This window comes from Sceloporus occidentalis, unplaced genomic scaffold, assembly GCF_023333645.1.
Source record: "Sceloporus occidentalis isolate IW3139 unplaced genomic scaffold, rSceOcc1.0.p SCAF_176, whole genome shotgun sequence".
Lineage (NCBI taxonomy): Eukaryota > Metazoa > Chordata > Lepidosauria > Squamata > Phrynosomatidae > Sceloporus > Sceloporus occidentalis.
Window position 1 is genome coordinate 195,088 of NW_028317156.1, and position 19,913 is coordinate 215,000.

Below are 19,913 nucleotides of genomic sequence, written 5' to 3' on the forward strand. Positions count from 1 at the left end.
GGGCTATAAGGCATATCAGGGGGGCACAGTGGAATATCAGGGGACAGAGTGGCATATATTGGGGGCTGTTAGGCATATCGGGGGTAAAAGGCATATCGGGGGACAGAGTGGCATATAGGAGGTATAAGAGATATCAGGGTGGCAGAGTGGCATATAGGAGGGTATAAGGCATTTCTGGGATAGAGAGGCAAGCTGGGGTGAGATGCGCACAACTGGACAAAAACAGTTTACATGAATATTTACTAGGATAGCTTTTTTGGGTTCTTGGCTTTAATTATTATGTCAGTAAAATAAGAAGGCAAATCGTGAAATGCCATTGTAAATTATAAGTTTTTATTTTAAATAAGCGAAACATTTGCATATTGTTGGGTTTTTTTTTACCCGATTAATCGAAAAAATAATCAGCCCAATAATTGCAGCCCTACACTCAAATTTTGTCCTAGAGAACTTTTAGGGGTGATGCCTGCAATTAGACAGCTCTAGGCAGCTGGGAAGTTAAATTATGGGACAAAAAGTATACATTTGCAGAAACTACACCCCTTGGCGCATCAAATGAGGGGCTGCATGTATTAGTAGCACAAGACTGGAGACATAAATGAACTTGTCTCTTTTAATATATTTTGTTTAATATAAGTGTGATATTCACTTATTTGCTGTGCACGGCAGATTTGTGATACAAATAAGACCTCATTTGCTGCGGCTGGGTGTGTAGTTTCTAAAAATATATAGTTTTGTTTGCATATTTTAACATCCCGGGCAGCTAGAGCTGTTTAATAGACGGCGGCCATGCATTAAATGTAAAGATGTCTTGAACTTTTAGCAATAAAATATTAGAAAAACACAGTCTACTGTCTACTTCTGTTTATTTTAGACCGGTTACCTGCTACAAGTATCTAGCAACACAGCTTTTGATATTAGAGTTTTCGAAAAATACAATTACAAACTAGTTTTTATTGAGTCGGAAGTAAAAAAAAAAATACACACTTTTCCCCCCATTTTTGGCTTTATTTTGCAAACCTAATGAGACGCAGACGTATCAAAAAGGCCTATTTGGAATCTGCTGGGTGTGCTGAAAAAAACAACAATATATGGTTTTCATAGTTTATTCCCAATAAACGTGAAATGCACCAAAATGCCGAAAACCAGCTTAGCACCCAGGGTGGGAAATGGCTTAGCAGCCAAGGGGTTAAACACGAACATTTCTCCGAACCTTTTGATGAGCCTATTTGATCCGGCCCGCTTGTGAGTGGATCTTACATCATATTAAAGTCTTTTTTATTTCCACATATCGCACTATTATTGTATTTGATTTTTTCCCCCCATGTATTTGCGCTCCACGATCTGCCGTTCGTTTCTTTGAGGACGAGTATCGCTGGGAGCTGCTTACTTTTGGGAAGAACTATATTCATTTTTATTGAATTTACACGTGGAATTTTGTGTTTTTTGCTTTCTTAGAAAATATGAATATATATAATATAAAGATATATTAAATATATTATATTAAATGTTCATATAGACAGGTCCTCCAGATTCTAATTTATAATATAAAAATGTTTATATATGTTAGAATTAAAAATATAAAATATTTACAATATTTGTAAAAGATAAATTATAATTTATACACTGAATTAAAAAAATAAAAATAACTCATAATGAATAAAATATAATTTACGATATTTTTAAAATATACATTTTAATATAAACTTAAATTAAAAAAATATAACAAAAATATAAAGTTAATATAAGTCATAATTTGCAATATCTTAAAATATGAATTATAAATTAAAAATAATACTAATAAATGATATTATAAATTACATTTATGTAGAGAAAATATATATTGGAGTTAACGTTATTTACAGTATTTTATACCCAGCACTACTTAATATGACATAACTCGCACAGCCTTTTCACCCCTAACCAATAACGCCTTATTCCCGTTAACTTTGAGCATTCAATAAAATTATTATCAAATGTATTTTATATATTGTTTTGTGGACGTACCGGCGCTATTCACTCGGTAAACCTGATGCCGACTGTGAAAAACAAGCCCTGTCAGACGAGCGACCCCTCTGCGTAATCCCGCCATCTCGACTGCTGTGGCGCTTTACCTCACGACAGCCGCTCGCTTCTCGCGCATGCGCATTGGATACACCCAGGGAGGCTCGCGCTTTTCTGTGGCGTTATTCAAATTTCATAACACAGTGGCGGAACTACCGGGGTCGCGACTGCGACCGGGCCCTGGATTTCTGTCAATCAGCGGAGCCCAAGGGGTGCCGAGCGGTTGCTGAAAACGACCGCTCGGCAAATCTTGGGCCCCCCTGACTGACAGAAATCCAGGATGCCTCCGCTCCCCGGGACTCCCGAGATTAACCCCTTCACTGCCAGACAGCCCCTATTCAAGCCTTTGGAGGACACCAGCTGCCGATCCCAGCACATGTTCTGCAAACGGGCCCAACTCCCAGCACTCCGATCCTGCCAGTAGCTCAATCTACAGCCAGACCCAGCCACTGGTTATTTCAAGGTGTGCATAGAAAAGCACGAGCAGACACGGTGACAACATGATCATAGACCAAGAGTGTGTGGGTGGCTCTGAAAAGAGCCGTTGGGTGTTTCAGGGTGACGAGTCAACCAGCTTAACCCCCGAAACCGTACAGAGTACGGCCTTGGCGTTTCAAGGCATACACCACGTCCATAGCGGTAACGGTTTTCCTCTTGGCATGCTCAGTATAAGTGACTGCGTCACGAATCACATTCTCCAAAAACACTTTGAGCACACCGCGAGTCTCCTCATAGATCAGCCCAGAGATACGCTTTACACCTCCTCTGCGAGCCAAACGGCGGATAGCAGGCTTGGTGATACCCTGGATGTTATCCCGAAGCACCTTCCTATGCCTCTTTGCGCCACCTTTCCCGAGTCCCTTACCTCCTTTGCCGCGGCCAGACATGATCACGCTTACTCCACGAGTTCCACAGCACAATACTCGCCTACGGCCGGCCCGCTTTCTTTTATGCGTACTGGACGGACCTGATGGGGAACTGCACCATTCTGCCTCAAGGGGGCGTTGCTTTTTTTCATAAATGCTTCTCGTTGGTTGGCTGGAAAAGCTTCCAAGTGTGCCTCAGACACCGAGACGGAGACCAAGATAAAGGCGGGCTTTTAGCTTTCGCCGTATCGCTGTTAACGGTCAGCCAGTACACAGTTTCACTAGGTAGGAGGCTGACCAAAAGAAAGGAGATCAAATAAATTAACAAAAAAAGAACCGCAGCTAACGAATAAATGAACGATTCGAGCATTTAATAAAATAAAATAAAAAAACTCTCCACACCGAAGTCTCTTGATCAAAGGCTGGCTTTTTCAAACCCTCGTCCTAGCCTATGAAAAAGAGGGGCGTGATTAAGCGTATCCAATCACATTTACCGCTACTCTATAAAGGGCTTGAGTTGGCCACGGAGTAGTGATGGAATGTTCGGATCATTAAAGTGAATCGGATAATTTCGATTCGTTCACTGAAATGATCCGATTCATGATCCGAATCTTCGGATCACTCAGTGTGCCTGCACGGAGTTACTGTTTTCCAGTAACTCCGTGCAGGCACACTAACGATTGGCCCCGCCCCTTTCATTGTGAATCCTCCCCCCTGCCTCCAGTGATGTCAATGAAGGCAGAGAGTCGTTCAAAGATTCGAATCTTACAGTGACCCGGATCACTGTAAGATCCGGATCATTGTAAGATCCTGATCTTTGAACGACTCTCTGCCTTCATTGGCATTCTAATCATTCAGAGAATATCACCATACTGTTATAAATAATACATTAATAATCACTGCCCCCAGGATTTACATTCCCCTTTACCTGCAACTGCACCTTAAGCTAACTTTATTAAATTAATTAAATTAACCCTCACCATTAAATTAACCCTAAACACCCCATCAACCATGACTGCCCCTAAAATTAACCCTTAACACCCCATCAACCATGACTGCCCCTAAAATTAACCCTTAACACCCCATTAACCATAACTGCCCCCAAATTAACCCTAATCACCCCATTAAGCATAACTGCCCCTAAATTATCCCTAAACACCCCATTAAGCATAACTGCCCCTAAATTAACACTAAAGACCCCATCAACCATACCAATTTATTTGGTAATTTATCTGGAGTACATGCAATTAATTTAGGGGCAGTTATGGTTAATGGAGTATTTAGGGTTAATTTCAGGGGCCGTTATGGTTAATGGGGTCTTTAGGGTTAATTTCAGGGGCCGTTATGGTTAATGGGATCTTTACGGTAAATTTCAGGGGCAGTTATGGTTAATGGAGTATTTAGGGTTAATTTCAGGGGCCGTTATGGTTAATGGGGTCTTTAGGGTTAATTTCAGGGGCCGTTATGGTTAATGGGATCTTTACGGTAAATTTCAGGGACAGTTATGGTTGATGGGGTATAAGGGTTAATTTTATGCTGATGACTGAGGGTTAATTTAATTAATTTAATAAAGTTAACTGTAGGTGCAGTTATAGGTAAAGGGGGGCCAAGTCAGGGGAATCTAAATCCTGGGCGCAGTGTGAACATTATTAATGTATTTATTTATAAAAGTATGGTATCAGTAATATTCTCTGAATGATTCGAATCTCCGTAAGATTCGGATCCTTGTAAGATCGGGATCCCTGTAAGATTCGAATCATTCGACTCTTCGGATCATTCGACTCTTCGGATCATTCGACTCTTCGGATCATTCGACTCTTCGAACGACTCTCTGACTCTATGAGTCATCGTTCCTCTGTGAATTAATGAGCTGTAACCTGACCCCAGAGTCTGTGTCTGAGTGCTCTGCAGATGACTCACAGCTCTAGGATCAGGTTACAGCTGCATGATTCACAGACTGAACCGCTACAAATGAATCGTTCAGTCTAGTGAACCGATTCATCCGGATCACTAAAAAGAACCGGATCAAATGAACGATTCGTTTATGATCCGGACATCACTACCACAGAGTCGTTACAGTTACGTTGTATCCGTCGGTGAATCAGATCGGCACGCAGCAGCATGGCTCGCACCAAGCAGACAGCCCATAAGTCCACCGGAGGAAAGGCTCCCCGGAAGCAGCTGGCGACCAAAGCTGCGAGGAAAAGCGCTCCGGCTACCGGGGGCGTGAAAAAGCCACATCGCTACCGCCCGGGCACCGTAGCTCTAAGGGAAATCCGCCGTTACCAGAAGTCTACGGAGCTGCTTATCCGAAAACTGCCTTTCCAGCGGCTGGTCCGTGAGATTGCTCAAGACTTCAAGACCGATCTACGTTTCCAGAGTTCTGCTGTCATGGCCCTCCAGGAAGCCAGCAAGGCTTACCTGGAGGGGCTTTTCGAAGACACCAACTTGTGCGCTATTCACGCTAAGCGGGTTACTATCATGCCAAAAGACATTCAACTGGCTCGCAGGATCAGAGGTGAACGTGCGTAAGTAAACGTGGTGTGGGGGGAACGCTGTTTCCCCCCTCACCCTCCCACAAAGGCTCTTTTAAGAGCCACCACATTGTCATTCAAACGAGCTTGTGTTTTGTGTTTCCCTTCGCATGCACGAAATGAACCCTGTTGCTCGCGGCCAAGCTTGAAACATCTCACACCATTATCCCACTACCGAGCGAGCCGTTGAGCGGCCGAGTAACGGCAAAGCACAATCTTTAAGCCCGCCCCTTATCTCTATTCTGTTACGGACAGGGCTCCGAGCGAGACCGCTTTCCGAATATGTCAATCCACGCTTAACACACAAGTATGGGGCTAGGCTTTCAGCGGGTGGCCCACATAGCCGCGGCCGGGTGATTAAACGCTTTTTTAAAATCTTTTTCGGAGGATATGATGGTTCTAAAAAGAAACTTTTGTGTTTAGAATAAGTGGGAAAGCACACACCAGAGGCGCTCCAAAACCCACCCCCCCCCTTCTCACTTTTTGGGGGCTGCCTTTTTAGCCTTGGGCTTTGCGGGGCTTTTGACTGCCTTGGGCTTTGTGACCTTTTTAGCTGGGCTCTTGACAGCTTTCTTCGCCTTAACCTTAGGCTTCTTAGGACTCTTGGCGACGGTTTCTTGGGCGACTTCACAACCTTCTTAGGGGCTACTTTTTTAGGCTTTACGGGAGTTTCCTTCTTCTTTGATGTCTTCTCTTTGCTCTCCAGCTGCTTCTTGTTCAGCTTGAAAGAGCCAGAGGCACCGCTGCCTTTCAGCTGGATCAGGGTCTCTTTAGACACCAGACCCTTGAGAGCGAGCTTCAGGCGGCTGTTATTCTTTTCTACGTCGTAGCCGCCAGCAGCGAGTGCTTTTTTAAGAGCTGCGAGAGACACTCCGCTGCGCTCCTTGGACGCAGAGACTGTTTTCACAATAAGCTCGGAGACACTGGGACCGGACTTCACAGGACGGCTTTTTGCAGCTGCCGGCTTCTTCGGCTGTTTCTTCTTGGCAGAGGTTTCTGCCGGCGGAGGTGCAGGGGAAGGAGCTGTCTCGGCCATCTGAATGCTTGGATCGCGCCACGAAAGACTTGCAATCGCACGTAAACACGGGGTTAAACCGCCAGAAGTTTGGCTTTTATAGACGAGCTGCCGCACATTCATTGGTTCATGAGCAGTAGCCTGCGAGTCTATGATTGGACGCCGTTTCTGAAACCTCCCCATGCTGCCGATCGCTGGGGCATCACTGGATTTGCATTCAGGGGGAGGTTGAAAGGAAAATATACTTACCGTTTGCGCGTAAAGTCTCATCACACTTCTAATTCAAAGCAGTTAAATTTCCTACACCGTGCGGCCCCCACCCCCCCAAAAAAAACAAAGCGAAAAGAGAGAGAAAGGGGCGCCGAGTGGTTTTCGCTTACCAAGCTGTCAGTACCCGCTCGGCGCCCCTCTCTCTCTCTCCTCTGCGGCGAGTCTCCCTGTTCGGTCTCGGTGCCGCCTTGTAATGCTGAGTGCCGGAAGATTTCCGGCGCTCAGCATTACAAGCCGGCACCGAGACCGAACAGGGAGACTCACTGCAGGACTGCTGAAAGGTAAGTACAAGGGGGGGAGGAAGGGTAGATAATGGGGGGAGGGTAGATAATGGGGGGGGCAGCAGGGACGGAGGGAGAGGAAGGGTAGATAAGGGGGGGGGGCATTTTAAAATTCGCCCCAGGCGGCATTTTGCCTTGGGCCGGCCCTGATATCACCTATTAAAGATTAATTTACCCTTAAACTTAATGTTAAATTTATATAACCCAATCATTAATTATTACTAATTATTATATTAAGAATAGCCTAATATTTATACATTAAAGAATAACATAAAAAATTATGAATATTTTTAACTAATAATAATCAATTAAATAATTTAAAATAAATTGTATTTCTACTGCTAGTGCATGGCTGCCTGCCGGTCTTAGGACTTATAGGATTTATTTATTATTCAAAATAATAAAAGTAATTATTAAGATTAGGTTTTGTCTTATCAGGACGTTTTATGTGCGAGAGTGTGTTTGTGTGTATTAGCGCGTGAGCATACGTCAGTGAGGAAAGGGTTATGCGTGAGAATGTGTTTGTGTGCATGCACCACTGCGTATTAATGATGTATATACTATTTCTTTAACGTGAGTGCGTGTGTGTGTATAGAACTAGAAAGGGAAAATAACAGGAAAGATCCTTGTTAGTTGTGTGTGTGATCTATGATCATTTAGACTGACCTCTGTATAGTAACACACAGACTGACTTATGACTATACGTTAATATTGGGGGCCCAGAGCAGCAGACTAGTGTGTCCCCCTCCCCCTGCCCTGTAATCAGCCCTTCGAAGCCTGTATTTTTGTGACAGGGGGAGCCGGCACCAGACTTACTGAAGAGGGCGGGGCTTCCTCTTCAGCAGCCGGCACCAATACGGAGACAGGGGAGGGACTATCTAGCCGTCTACTACCTCTCTCATTCTCCTAGCCCCTCCCCCGAGTGTCTGTTTGGATTAACCCCTTCCTTTCTTGTGTCTTCTGGAGATCCCAGATCTGCTCAAGGCAAGAAAAAGTTGGAGGACGGAGAGAGCGGATGGACGTGAAATTACATTTTTAATATATTTTTTAAATAACATTTTAAATGGATTCCTGCCTTGAATAGGGAGCCGAGTCCCGCTCCTTAGGTATTTAGTTTCTTGTTGTTCTTGTTGAGTACTTTGATGGTTTTGGCAGCAGTCCCGGTGTTCTTGTTGGGGTTTGGCAGCAGTCCCGGTGTTCTTGTTGCGGTTTGGCAGCAGTCCCGGTGTTCTTGTTGCGGTTTGGCAGCAGTCCCGGTGTATTGATTGGTTGCGGTTTGGCAGCTGTCCAGGCGTTCATTGACTTGGTGTTGTGATAAATGAATGCCGGCGAGGAGAGGGTGCCGAATGTTAGGTTAATACGTACGTGTTTGTTTTATATTAAATATATAAAGATAAATACGTTATTTTTGCAGTTGTAAAACCTTTTTTTTTTCTCAAGCATAATTAAGACATTCAGAACGAACAAAATACGTTGCGAACATTCCTTTAATTGTCACGTAACAGGAGGGGACGCTTCTCCGTGCGGATTGAGAAAGCTCACACAGCTCCCTGACTGCGACTCGGATGATTGACTGCCACGCGGGGGCCACTCTCCCACAGCTTCCTGACGGCCACTCGGCCCCCCTCCAGAAAGCCACTCGGGAACCCCCACCCACAGCTTCCGGACTGCCACTCAGGGGCCCCCCTTCCACAGTTTCCTGACAGTCACTGAGGGGCCCCCCTCCCAAGGATTCCAGACTGCCACTCAGGGGCCCCTCCAGAAAGCCACTCGGGAACCCCCACCCACAGTTTCCTGACAGTCACTCAGGGGCCCCCCTCCCAAGGATTCCAGACTGCCACTCAGGGCCCCCCTCCCAAGGATTCCAGACTGCCACTCGGGGGGTCCCCTCCCAAAGCATCCGGACTTCCACTCAGGGGGCCCCTTCCCACCGCTTCCTGGCCTCATAATGTGTATTTATACCAGCAATGTATTATATAAATAAATAAACTTAGTTCCATTTATATGTGATGGCTCAGAGTAGTAGTATTGTTCGACAACTAAATAATGGATAATAAATTACACTGACATACTATATACAGTGCTGCAGAGTATGTTAACCCCTTCAATCCCCTATAGACGTACCGGGACGTCTAGCCTTTCGTGCAGCATCAGGAACACATCCCTGCCGCTGCACGGGAGAACAGGCTGTCGTTTGACAGCCTGGACCCCCCCCTGGCAGCAGAAGCCAGGCTTTCTGCTGCCCGATCTCCTGTAACAACTTGGTGTGTCATTAGCCTTGGGGGACTGAACCACATCCGGGTCAGTGACATTACTGCCGGATGTGCGACACTGGGAGAGAGAGAGAGAGAGAGAGAGAGAGAGAGAGAGGAGAGAGAGAGAGAGTTCGTTTTGCAGAGCTGCAGTGCTTAGTGCAAAACCACATCATATATTGGGGATAGTGTAGTGTTTTAGAAATTGGCCAGGTAGGTACAATGGCGCAACATGTCTTCAGCGCTGAGGAGGCTCATGACTGCCTCACTCAGTCTGATGACGATGCCACTCTGACCGCGTCAGACGCCGAGGCCACTCTGACCGCGTCAGACGCCGAGGCCACTCTGACTGCATCAGATATTGATCCAATATCTGAGGAATCCTGCTGTGCGTCAGATAATGACGAGTCAGAGGAAGACGATGATGGCCAGGGTCCATCTGCTAAAGCCAGGCGTGGAGAGCCTGACTCTAAATATAATTGGGTGCCCCCAAATATGATAGACCCAGTAATCCCTGCTTTTACTGGGACTCCTGGCATCAGATGTGACATTGATGCTAGCGAGCCAAAGTCATTTTTCCATTTAATGTTTGCCCCCGAGTTTTTTGAGCTGCTAGCAGCTCAAACAAACCTCTATGCAGCCCAGTGTCAGGCAGCTGACCAAGGAGACAGAAGCCAGACCTGGTACCCCACTGACTCCCATGAAATTAGAAGATTTTGGGCCCTGACCCTTATGATGGGCATTGTGAAAAAGCCCACGATACGCTCCTATTGGAGCACAGATCCCATAATATCCACCCCTGCTTTTTCCCAAATAATGCCCCGGAACAGGTACTTTGGGCTCCTAAGATTTTTACATTTTACTGACAATTCCCAATGCCCCCCTAGAGAGCACCCCCAATTTGACCATTTATATAAATTGAGGCCCATTATTAATTATTTTTCACGTAAATTCCCTGAAATTTATACCCCCGATAAAAATGTGGCTGTAGACGAGTCCCTGGTCCTATTCAAGGGTAGACTGAACTTCAAACAGTATATCCCGTCCAAGCGAGCGAGGTACGGTGTAAAGTTATATAAACTTTGCGAGAGTGGGACGGGATATACTGTTTCCTTCAGAATCTACGAAGGGAAGGACAGTCACCTTGATCCCCCTGGCTGCCCACAATCTGTGGGTACTAGTGGGAAGATAGTGTGGGACCTGCTGTCCCCCTATCTGAATAAGGGCTACCACCTCTGGGTGGATAACTTTTACACCAGCCCAGACTTGTTTCATTTTTTATTTTTACAGCAGACCCCGGCATGTGGCACTGTTAGGCCAACCCGCAAGGGTTATCCTAAAAAACTCACCTACCCAAGGCAGAGGCGCGGCACTACCAGTGTTCTGCGCAGTCAGGAGCTGTTGGCCCTCAGGTACACTGACAGGAAGGATGTGTATATCCTCTCCACTATACACAACGAGAAGGTGGTGCCTGTCAGTGTACGTGGGGAAGGTGATGCTCAGAGGCTCAAGCCTCAGTGCATCACCGATTACAACAAGAACATGGGGGGTGTAGATCTTTCTGACCAGTGTCTGCAGCCGTACCTGGTGCTGCGTAAGACCAAGACCTGGTACAAAAAGGTGGCCATTTACCTCACCCAGGTTGCCATGTACAACACATATGTGTTGTACAAGAAATGTGCCACTGAAAAGATCTACACCTTCCTAGTGTTCCAGCTCAAAATCCTGAGGGATATCCTCTTTGAGCAGCCAATCCCTCATGTGCAGGATGAGAATGTCCTGCGTCTTACCGGCAGGCATTTTCCTTCTGCAATCCCTACCACTGGTGCCAAACAGAAGCCTCAGAAAAGATGCAGAGTCTGTTACAAAAAGGGTTTTAGGAAGGACTCCAGGTACCACTGCCCTTTCTGTCCCTCTTTGCCAGGACTCTGCATCGATGAGTGCTTTATGATCTACCACACCAAGGTAGATTATTAAATTTCCATTGACTGCCGCCGGACATAAGCACCCTGACTGATGCCGGCCAGCCTTAAGCCGCCCGCCTGCCTGCCAGCCTGCCAGCCTTAAGCCCTCCGCCGGCCTTAAGTCCCCCCCCGACCAGCCTTAAGCTCCCCCCGACCAGCCTAAACCCCCCCCCGACCAGCCTTAAGCCCCCCCGACCAGCCTTAAGCCCCCCCGACCAGCCTTAAGCCCCCTTGACTGACTGCCACCTGACTTGTGTTTTTGACCTCTGGCCGGCCGCTTGTGGCGGGCGGGGGGGCGGGGGGCCGGGAGAGAGGCGCGCGCCGCAGCTGGGGCGATCCACGGGAAGGGCCCGGCGCGCGTCCAGAGTCGCCGCCGCCGCCCGCGCTCCTTCCGCCGGCAGACCTTGTTTGAATATTTGCTACTACCACCAAGATCTGCACCTGCGGCGGCTCCACCCGGGCCCTCGCCCGGGGCTTCCGCGCCCACCGCGGCGGCCCTCCTACTCGTCGCGGCCTAGCCCCCGGGGCTCTCAGTGCCGGCGACGGCCGGGTATGGGCCCGACGCTCCAGCGCCATCCATTTTCAGGGCTAGTTGATTTGGCAGGTGAGTTGTTACACACTCCTGTGACGGAAGCCTCCATCACTGGGGCCACTGGAGAAGCCTGACTGCCAGCCTCCTCCCTATTGACTATGGGCCCTGGGTTTGTAAAGACTTCTGTGGCTACCCCCAGCAGTATCATCTCATCACTGGCTGAGGGGATTATCTCCAGCAGACAGCCAGGATCTGCCACCAGGGAGTGACCACCATTCTTTGATGTTTAATGTTGTATAAATCAGTCTCCCCCCTATTGTATTGTTAATCCCGTTACTGCCCCTGTTGTCTCTGGGAGGCAGATTAAGGGGGCGGTTTGTGTCCCAATATCTTGTTTTATGTTAATGTGTGTTTTGCTGGATATATCCAGCTCTGTGTGTCTACAATAAATCAGTCTTCGTTTGGTTTTACCCTACACTGAGTCTCGGCTAGTGACTGGGGAACCGGGGAAAGTGTGTTGTCCCAGGCTAAGGGAGCACAAGACAGCGGAGGCAGTCGGTCGGACTAGCCAGCTCCGTGACAACTCCAGCGGTGTAGATAGAAGGGTGGGCTTCGCTGCACCGGAGCTACCTTGGCGCTGTGGCTAGCCGAAGCTTAGCTACACAGCGTGGTTATTGTCCTGAAAAGGACAATACAGGATCATATCAGCCCACCCCAAGCATCAGGCAACACTCATGTTGAGGTGAAAACAGGAACTCCCTTTATTTGGGAACACAGGGGTATTTAAACAGTACAAGGGATTGAGTTACGTCCAATAGACACACAAGGGAATTGCGTCCAGTAGACACAAGGGAATTGCATCCAATAGACACAAGGGAATTACATCCTGCCCTCCTTTGCATATGACTGAGTATTAGCACTCAGCCCAGTAGGGGGTCTCTACTGTAGTCTGTGTAAGGAGGGAGGGGGCAGGACATGTGGTACCTGGACAGGGTAGCAAACAAGGGGAACAAAAGCACACACCATAATTACAACATATACCGGGAAATGCAGGTATCACAAACAAGAACTACCACAGACGGTACCGATTAACCCGGGGCCGTCACATTTCCCATCCTATTCTACTGCCTGCCAGTTCACCCAGCCTGCTTCCACTTATAACCAACTGCTGTTGGCTGCCGGTTACTTCCCACAATCTTTAGCCACCTTTCCCCCCTCCCCTGTCTGTTGCTGACTGCCTGTTACCCTTGTCTTTTGCTGCCTAAATGCACTCCTACACTCTGTGCTGCCATCTTTCTCTTTCCTTCCTCTTAACTCTGCTGCTTGCTTATTCTCTCATTTTCACTCTTCCTTCCAGTTGCCCCGGCCTGTTACTTTCACAGTCTTTAGCCACCTGCCTATTCAACCACTCGTGTTTGCTGCCTGCCTGTCACTAGACCAGTCTGCTGCTTCCTGTCTTTACTTCCACTACCCTTCCCAGTCTGATGCAACCTGTCTATTTCCTTTCACAATTTGCTACTGCTTGCCTGCTCCCCTCCCCGCCTTAATGCACTCCTACACTTTGTGCTGCCGCCTACCTCTTATCCCTCCTCTTCACTCTACTGCTTGCTTATTCTCTCACCTTTCCTCTGCTGCCTGCTCCCCGTCTGCCTATTCCTTTCTCTCCCCAGACGGGGAGCAGGCAGCAGAGTAAAGGTCTCTGCTGCCCGTTGTTCCCTTCCTAGTCTGTTGTTGGACATTTGCCACAGCCTGGTGCCACTTACCCCTCCTCATTCTGATGCGTGCCTTTTACTTTCCAACAATCACCCCACCCCAATTTTGCTGCCTGCCTATTCCTCCCCAGCCTGCTTCTGCCTGCCTCGTCCCATATGCTGTCTGCCTATTCATTTCTGCATGTTTCCCCTCATTCTGCTGCCTGTCTATTTCTTCTTACGAGTCCCCCTCAATCTGCTGGCTTCCTACCACTTCCCAGTCTTCTTCCTGCCTATTCCCCCAGATCTCTGCAGCAAGACTGTTCCCACCTAGTAAGCTATCACATGCCTTCTGCCCTCTAGTATGGTGCCCCCTGCCTATAAGCGTAGTGTCGTAAGTAACATGGAGCTGCATTTAAAACATGTAATTTGGACCATTATTAGGTGTTTCTGTGGCTTAGTAAGTGTAATCCTGCACAGGGTTAAAAATCGCGATCCCTTCCAGGTTTGTTGCCTACCTATTCGCCCCTTCCTGTTCCCCTGCTAATCTGCTGACACCTTTCTGTTCCTCCTTCCCACTCCACTAACTACCTGTTTCCCCCACTCTGCTTCTCGCCTACTTTCTGACAGTTTTCCTTACCAAAGTAAAATATCAGCTGCCTGGTTTCCATCTATCTGCTGCTACCCCTTTGCAGCCTCCCCCAGTCTGTTGCCTCCTGTATGTGCCCACTGTTCTGTTGCTAATGCTGCCTGTTCACTACCTTTCTGTTGCTTTTCCTGCTTGTCCCGCTGTCTGTTGTCACCTGACTCACCTACCTGCGTCCCCTTCTTCTGTCGCCTGTGAGTTCCTCTCCCAGTGTCCTGCCACTGCTTGTCTGTTTCACTCTGTCTGCATGGTTATTAATTTCTGCATATTTTTCCCAGTCTGCCACCTGCCTGCTCCCACCATATTCCCGCCTTTCTTTTTCCCTCCTATTCCCTCTTGTTGCTGACTGGCTGTACCTCCCTCGGTCTAATGCCACTTTCCCGTACCCAGTCTAATGCTGTCTGCTTGTACCTCTTCAGTTTGGTTTTGCCTGCCTATCTCCTCCTTGATTTATGGCTAACTACCTGCCCCTACTTTGCTGCCTTACTATTTATTCCTGCATGATCCCTCTCAGTCCACTGCCTGCCTATTCTTTACTGCATGCCCCCAGTCTGATGACTGCCTGTCCCTTGTCTGCTGTGTCCAGTCTTCTGCCGCATCCCTGTTCTGCCCTAGTAACCAACCAAATGCATGTTGCCCTCTAGCATGCTGCCCCCTGTCTATCAACCCCTTGGTCTATCACCATCTACTTAGCTCACCCTAGTATGTTACCACCCTCCTATCCGGCCAGTCTGTTGCCCACTGCCGCTTGTACGATAGCCGCACCGCCTGATCGCCACCTCTCTAGCGGCTCCAGTGACAAGGGATCCCCAGTCTCTGCGGGGGTGTCTGGGCTACGAGAGCCGAAGTCCATGGGTAGGGCAGGAGATACATGGATGAGGTAGGACGGTAAGGGACAGCCGGCGTGGGTCCGATAGCCGCGCCGGGGCAGTTATGGTTAATGAGGGTCTTCAGGGTTAATTTAGGGGCAGTAATGGTTAATGGGGTGTTTAGGGTTAATTTAATGCTGAGGACTGAGGGTTAATTTAATAAAGTTAACTAAAGGTGCAGTTAGAGGTAAAACAATCTAAAGGTGGGCAATCTAAGGGGAATCTAAATCCTGGGGGCAGTTAAGATTATTAATGTATTTATTTATAAAAGTATGGTGTCAGTGATATTCTCTGAATGGTTCGAATCTCTGAACGATTCTCTGCCTTCAGTGACATCGCTAGAGTAGGCAGACAGGCAGGAGGGTTCATTGACCCTAATGAAAGGGGCGGGGCCAATCGTTAGTTTGACTGCAGGGAGGGACTGGGGAAACACTAACTCCTATGAGTCACACTGAGTGACCCGAAGATTCGGATCATGAATCGGATAATTTCAATGAATGACTCGAAATGATCCGATTCACTTTACTGATCTGAACTTCGCATCACTACTTTGGGGTATATGAAGGGTTAATCCCTTCTTAGCAATTAAGCTTTCAGAGGCAAGGGAGATGTCTACAATGGAGCTACTCACGGGTCTCTCTCACAGTGATTATCAAATTCATTAATACGCTCCCCAGACCATTGCCAGCTACACGATCATCACACAGCTGAGGAACTCCCCGGCTTCTGCCACTTTAATCTGCGGTAAACCACAATTTCCTATGCAATGCTGCCACCGTGTGGTAGCACTTGCCCACCCACCTTTCTTGAGAACCATATTTATCCATTTAAGTGCTGGCAGCTTTGCCTCGAATTTTAACCCAGAAACGGCCGGGGGGGGAGGAGTGGGGCGGTAGGGTTAAGCTCACCAACTAAACATCGGGCTGGAAAACTGCAGTGGAAAGCAGTTGCCTTTAAAGAAGTTTGCAGTATGTTTATCGCAAGACAGATATAGCTTGTTCCAGAGATTATGGGTGGCTCTGAAAAGAGCCTTTGGTGATGTTTGCTAATTGCCCTGCGGTTACCGATTGCTGCACTCACTTGCTCTTGGCAGGTTTGTGGCTCTCTGTCTTCTTGGGCAAGAGCACCGCCTGGATGTTGGGTAGAACACCTCCCTGAGCAATGGTGACCCCGCCGAGCAGCTTATTGAGCTCCTCGTCGTTACGAACGGCGAGTTGCAGGTGGCGAGGAATGATACGGGTCTTTTTGTTGTCGCGTGCAGCGTTACCAGCCAACTCCAGTATCTCAGCAGTCAGATACTCCAACACCGCTGCCAGATACACGGGTGCGCCGGCGCCTACTCTCTCGGCATAATTACCCTTGCGAAGAAGCCTATGCACACGGCCGACAGGGAACTGCAGACCAGCACGGGAAGAACGTGTCTTTGCCTTAGCGCGAACCTTTCCACCTTGTTTTCCTCTGCCAGACATGCTTTCGCTCAACAACCGTCTAATCGGTCAGTTAACTGTGAAGTTTCTTTCGAAAATACGCCGCTCACTTACCCAGCTATTTGTAGCTTCCCCCCGTGACGCTCATCGTCGCTGATTGGTTCCTTTTCAAAACAGCCAATCGGGTGGAAATAGTCTGAGACACCAATCGGTGTAGGCACTGCGTTTCATGGGCGGCCGCATCTTCTCACGTGACAACCTCATCGAATCGGACGCGAGACAGCAGAACGGCCTTATTTGCATGCGGTGCCTATAAAGGGAAGGGCCTGGCGCAGTAATTTCAGTGTTAATCACGATCTCTTGATTTGCGTGCTGAAAGGAAAGCAGACGCGATGCCTGAGCCAGCCAAATCTGCGCCTGCTCCGAAAAAAGGCTCTAAGAAAGCTGTTACGAAGACCCAGAAAAAAGATGGGAAGAAGCGCAAGAAGAGCAGAAAGGAAAGCTACGCGATTTATGTCTACAAAGTACTGAAGCAGGTGCATCCCGACACTGGCATTTCCTCCAAGGCCATGGGCATCATGAACTCGTTTGTCAATGACATTTTTGAGCGCATTGCCGGGGAAGCTTCACGCCTAGCCCACTACAACAAGCGCTCCACTATCACTTCTCGGGAGATTCAGACTGCTGTACGCCTCCTCCTTCCTGGAGAGCTGGCCAAGCACGCTGTGTCAGAGGGCACCAAGGCTGTTACCAAGTACACCAGCGCCAAGTAAAGTTCTCGTTCTCTCACTTTTTAAACAAAGGCTCTTTTGAGAGCCACCCACATCGTCCATCTCAGAGCTATGTAACTGATCTAGCGCTTTTGTCGGGGACATGCTAGCTCTGGGAAGAGCATTGAAATGTGCTTCTCACTCCTCCAGGTTAGCTGGGGTATCCAGACTGCTTGGGAAGAGAAGCCCAAGGTGAAGGGGCTCGTGTGACGGCACCGACGTGTACTCTGACTGGGTATTCCAGCTAATCGCTGATTTCTCCTGCTGGGACGCCGGAGATTAACCCCTTCACCGCCAGACAGAACCAGCGTTGCAGAGAGAAGGGGCTTCTTTACCACTGTGGCTAACCGAAGCTGAGCTACATCGTGGGTCTGTTGTCCTGAAAAGGACAATGCGTGATCCTGGCAGAGGACACAGCTCTTCAGGAACCTCGGTGGCGCTGTAGTATACGGGCTTTCCCCAATAATACATAACTCGGTAGTGTCGTGGGCAGGACATGTGGCACACGGACAGGATAACACATGAGGGGACGACACAGGCATAATAAAATTCACCCACATACCGGGACATACAGAATACAGATAACTACAACAGACGGCACCTATTAAACCTGGGCTGTCCCGGCCCCCTTTCAAGCGAGCCCCGCGCAAGCCTTTGGTGGACACCAGCTGCCGATCCCAGCACATGTTCTGCAAACGGGCCCAACTCCCAGCACTCCGATCCTGCCTGTAGCTCAATCTATAGCCAGACCCAGGCACTGTTCAGCTGGTTATTTCAAGGTGTGCATAGAAAAGCACGGGCAGGCACAAGGACAACATGATCATAGCCTAAGAGAGGTTGTGGGTGGCTCTGAAAAGAGCCGTTGGGTGTTTCAGGGTCACGAGTCAACAAGTTTAACCTCCGAAACCGTACAGAGTACGGCCTTGGCGTTTCAAGGCATACACCACGTCCATAGCGGTAACGGTTTTCCTCTTGGCATGCTCAGTATAAGTGACTGCGTCACGAATCACGTTCTCCAAAAACACTTTGAGCACACCACGGGTTTCCTCATAGATCAGCCCAGAGATACGCTTTACGCCTCCTCTGCGAGCCAAACGGCGGATAGCAGGCTTGGTGATACCCTGGATGTTATCCCGAAGCACCTTCCTGTGCCTCTTTGCGCCACCTTTCCCGAGTCCCTTACCTCCTTTGCCACGGCCAGACATGATCGCACTTACTTCTCGAGTTCCACAGCACAATACTCGCTAACGGCCAGCCCGCTTTCTTTTATACGTACTTGACGGACCTGATAGGGAACCGCACCATGATGCCTCAAGGGGGCGTTGCTATTTGAATATATGCTTCACGTTGGTTGGCTGGATAAGCTTCCAAGCGTGCCTCAGACACCGATTGGCTATTTAGGAATATCAAAGGAAACCGGATATGAACAATTCAAACCAACCTCCTTTGCGCCACTCCCTACACCAAGCCCGCATCTGCTTTCAAAGATGCCTAGCCTTTATTAATCAAACCTCTCTACTGCATCAAGTACCTTAAGCTTCTGCCTCCCTCACCTCCACGTGATCGCTTTCGACGATCCCTCATTTACCACTAGGTGGCAGCATATCGCTGTAAATAAACGCCAAACGGCGGCCAAGATAAAGGCGGGCTTTTAGCTGTCGCCGTATCGCTGTTAACGGTCAGCCAGTACACAGTTTCACTAGGTAGGAGGCTGAACAAAAGAGAGGAGAAGAAATAAATAAAAAAAGAACCGCAGCTAACGAATACATGACCGATTCGAGCATTTAATTTAAATAAATAAAAAAAAGATAACGCTCCACACCGAAGTCTCTTGATCAAAGGCTGGCTTTTTCAAACCTTCGTCCTAGCCTATGAAAAAGAGGGGCGTGATTAAGCGTATCCAATCACATTTACCGCTACTCTATAAAGGGGTTGAGTTAGCCACAGAATCGTTACAGTTACGTTGTATCCGTCGGTGAATCGTATCCGCATGCATCAGCATGGCTCGCACCAAACAGACAGCCCGTAAGTCCACCGGAGGAAAGGCTCCTCGGAAACAGCTGGCAACCAAAGCTGCGAGGAAAAGCGCTCCAGCTACCGGGGGCGTGAAGAAGCCACATCGCTACCGCCCGGGCACCGTAGCTCTTAGGGAAATCCGTCGTTACCAGAAGTCTACGGAGTTGCTTATCCGAAAGCTGCCTTTCCAGCGGCTGGTCCGTGAGATTGCTCAAGACTTCAAAACCGATCTACGTTTCCAGAGTTCTGCTGTTATGGCTCTCCAGGAAGCCAGCGAGGCTTACCTGGTGGGGCTTTTCGAAGACACCAACTTGTGCGCTATTCACGCTAAGCGGGTTACTATCATGCCAAAAGACATTCAGCTGGCTCGCAGGATCAGAGGTGAACGTGCCTAAGTAAACGCGGTGTGGGCGAACGCGATCTCCCCACAGTCCCCACAAAGGCTCTTTTAAGAGCCACCACATTGTCACTCAAACGAGCTTGTGGTTTGTGTTTCCCTTCGCATGCACGAAATTAACCCTGTTGCTCGCGCCCAAGCTTGAAACATCTCACACAATTATCCCACTACCGAACGAGCCGTTGAGCGGCCGAGTCCCCGGCTGGGCATAACGAGTAACGGCAAAGCACAATCTTTAAGCCCGCCCCTTATCTCTATTCTGTTACGGACAGGGCTCCGAGCGAGAGCGCTGGCCGAATATGTCAATCTACGCACAAGTATG

The 19,913-nt window shown here is 48.5% G+C and overlaps 7 protein-coding genes across 7 annotated transcripts; 3 read left to right on the top strand and 4 right to left on the bottom strand.

Moving 5' to 3' along the window:
• Positions 1 to 2,636: 2,636 nt before the first annotated feature.
• LOC149278917 (histone H4) lies at positions 2,637 to 2,948 on the bottom strand. Its single transcript, XM_089501565.1, has one exon. The coding sequence runs from the start codon at positions 2,946 to 2,948 to the stop codon at positions 2,637 to 2,639; it is 312 nt and encodes a 103-aa protein (XP_089357691.1).
• Positions 2,949 to 5,048: 2,100 nt separating this feature from the next.
• Positions 5,049 to 5,459, top strand: LOC149278918 (histone H3-like). The gene has a single exon (XM_089501571.1). It carries the CDS (start codon positions 5,049 to 5,051, stop codon positions 5,457 to 5,459), a length of 411 nt encoding a protein of 136 aa, XP_089357697.1.
• A 478-nt stretch (positions 5,460 to 5,937) lies between these two features.
• On the bottom strand, positions 5,938 to 6,497 carry LOC149278919 (histone H1.5-like). Its single transcript, XM_089501556.1, is given in 2 exon segments — positions 5,938 to 6,071; positions 6,074 to 6,497. Coding segments are annotated over 2 exon segments (558 nt in total).
• A 9,560-nt stretch (positions 6,498 to 16,057) lies between these two features.
• On the bottom strand, positions 16,058 to 16,450 carry LOC149278920 (histone H2A type 2-B). The gene has a single exon (XM_089501608.1). It carries the CDS (start codon positions 16,448 to 16,450, stop codon positions 16,058 to 16,060), a length of 393 nt encoding a protein of 130 aa, XP_089357734.1.
• A 350-nt stretch (positions 16,451 to 16,800) lies between these two features.
• On the top strand, positions 16,801 to 17,181 carry LOC149278921 (histone H2B 1.1). Its single transcript, XM_089501540.1, has one exon. It carries the CDS (start codon positions 16,801 to 16,803, stop codon positions 17,179 to 17,181), a length of 381 nt encoding a protein of 126 aa, XP_089357666.1.
• Positions 17,182 to 18,071: 890 nt separating this feature from the next.
• On the bottom strand, positions 18,072 to 18,383 carry LOC149278922 (histone H4). Its single transcript, XM_089501609.1, has one exon. It carries the CDS (start codon positions 18,381 to 18,383, stop codon positions 18,072 to 18,074), a length of 312 nt encoding a protein of 103 aa, XP_089357735.1.
• A 795-nt stretch (positions 18,384 to 19,178) lies between these two features.
• LOC149278923 (histone H3) lies at positions 19,179 to 19,589 on the top strand. The gene has a single exon (XM_089501549.1). It carries the CDS (start codon positions 19,179 to 19,181, stop codon positions 19,587 to 19,589), a length of 411 nt encoding a protein of 136 aa, XP_089357675.1.
• The last annotated feature ends 324 nt before the right edge of the window (positions 19,590 to 19,913 follow it).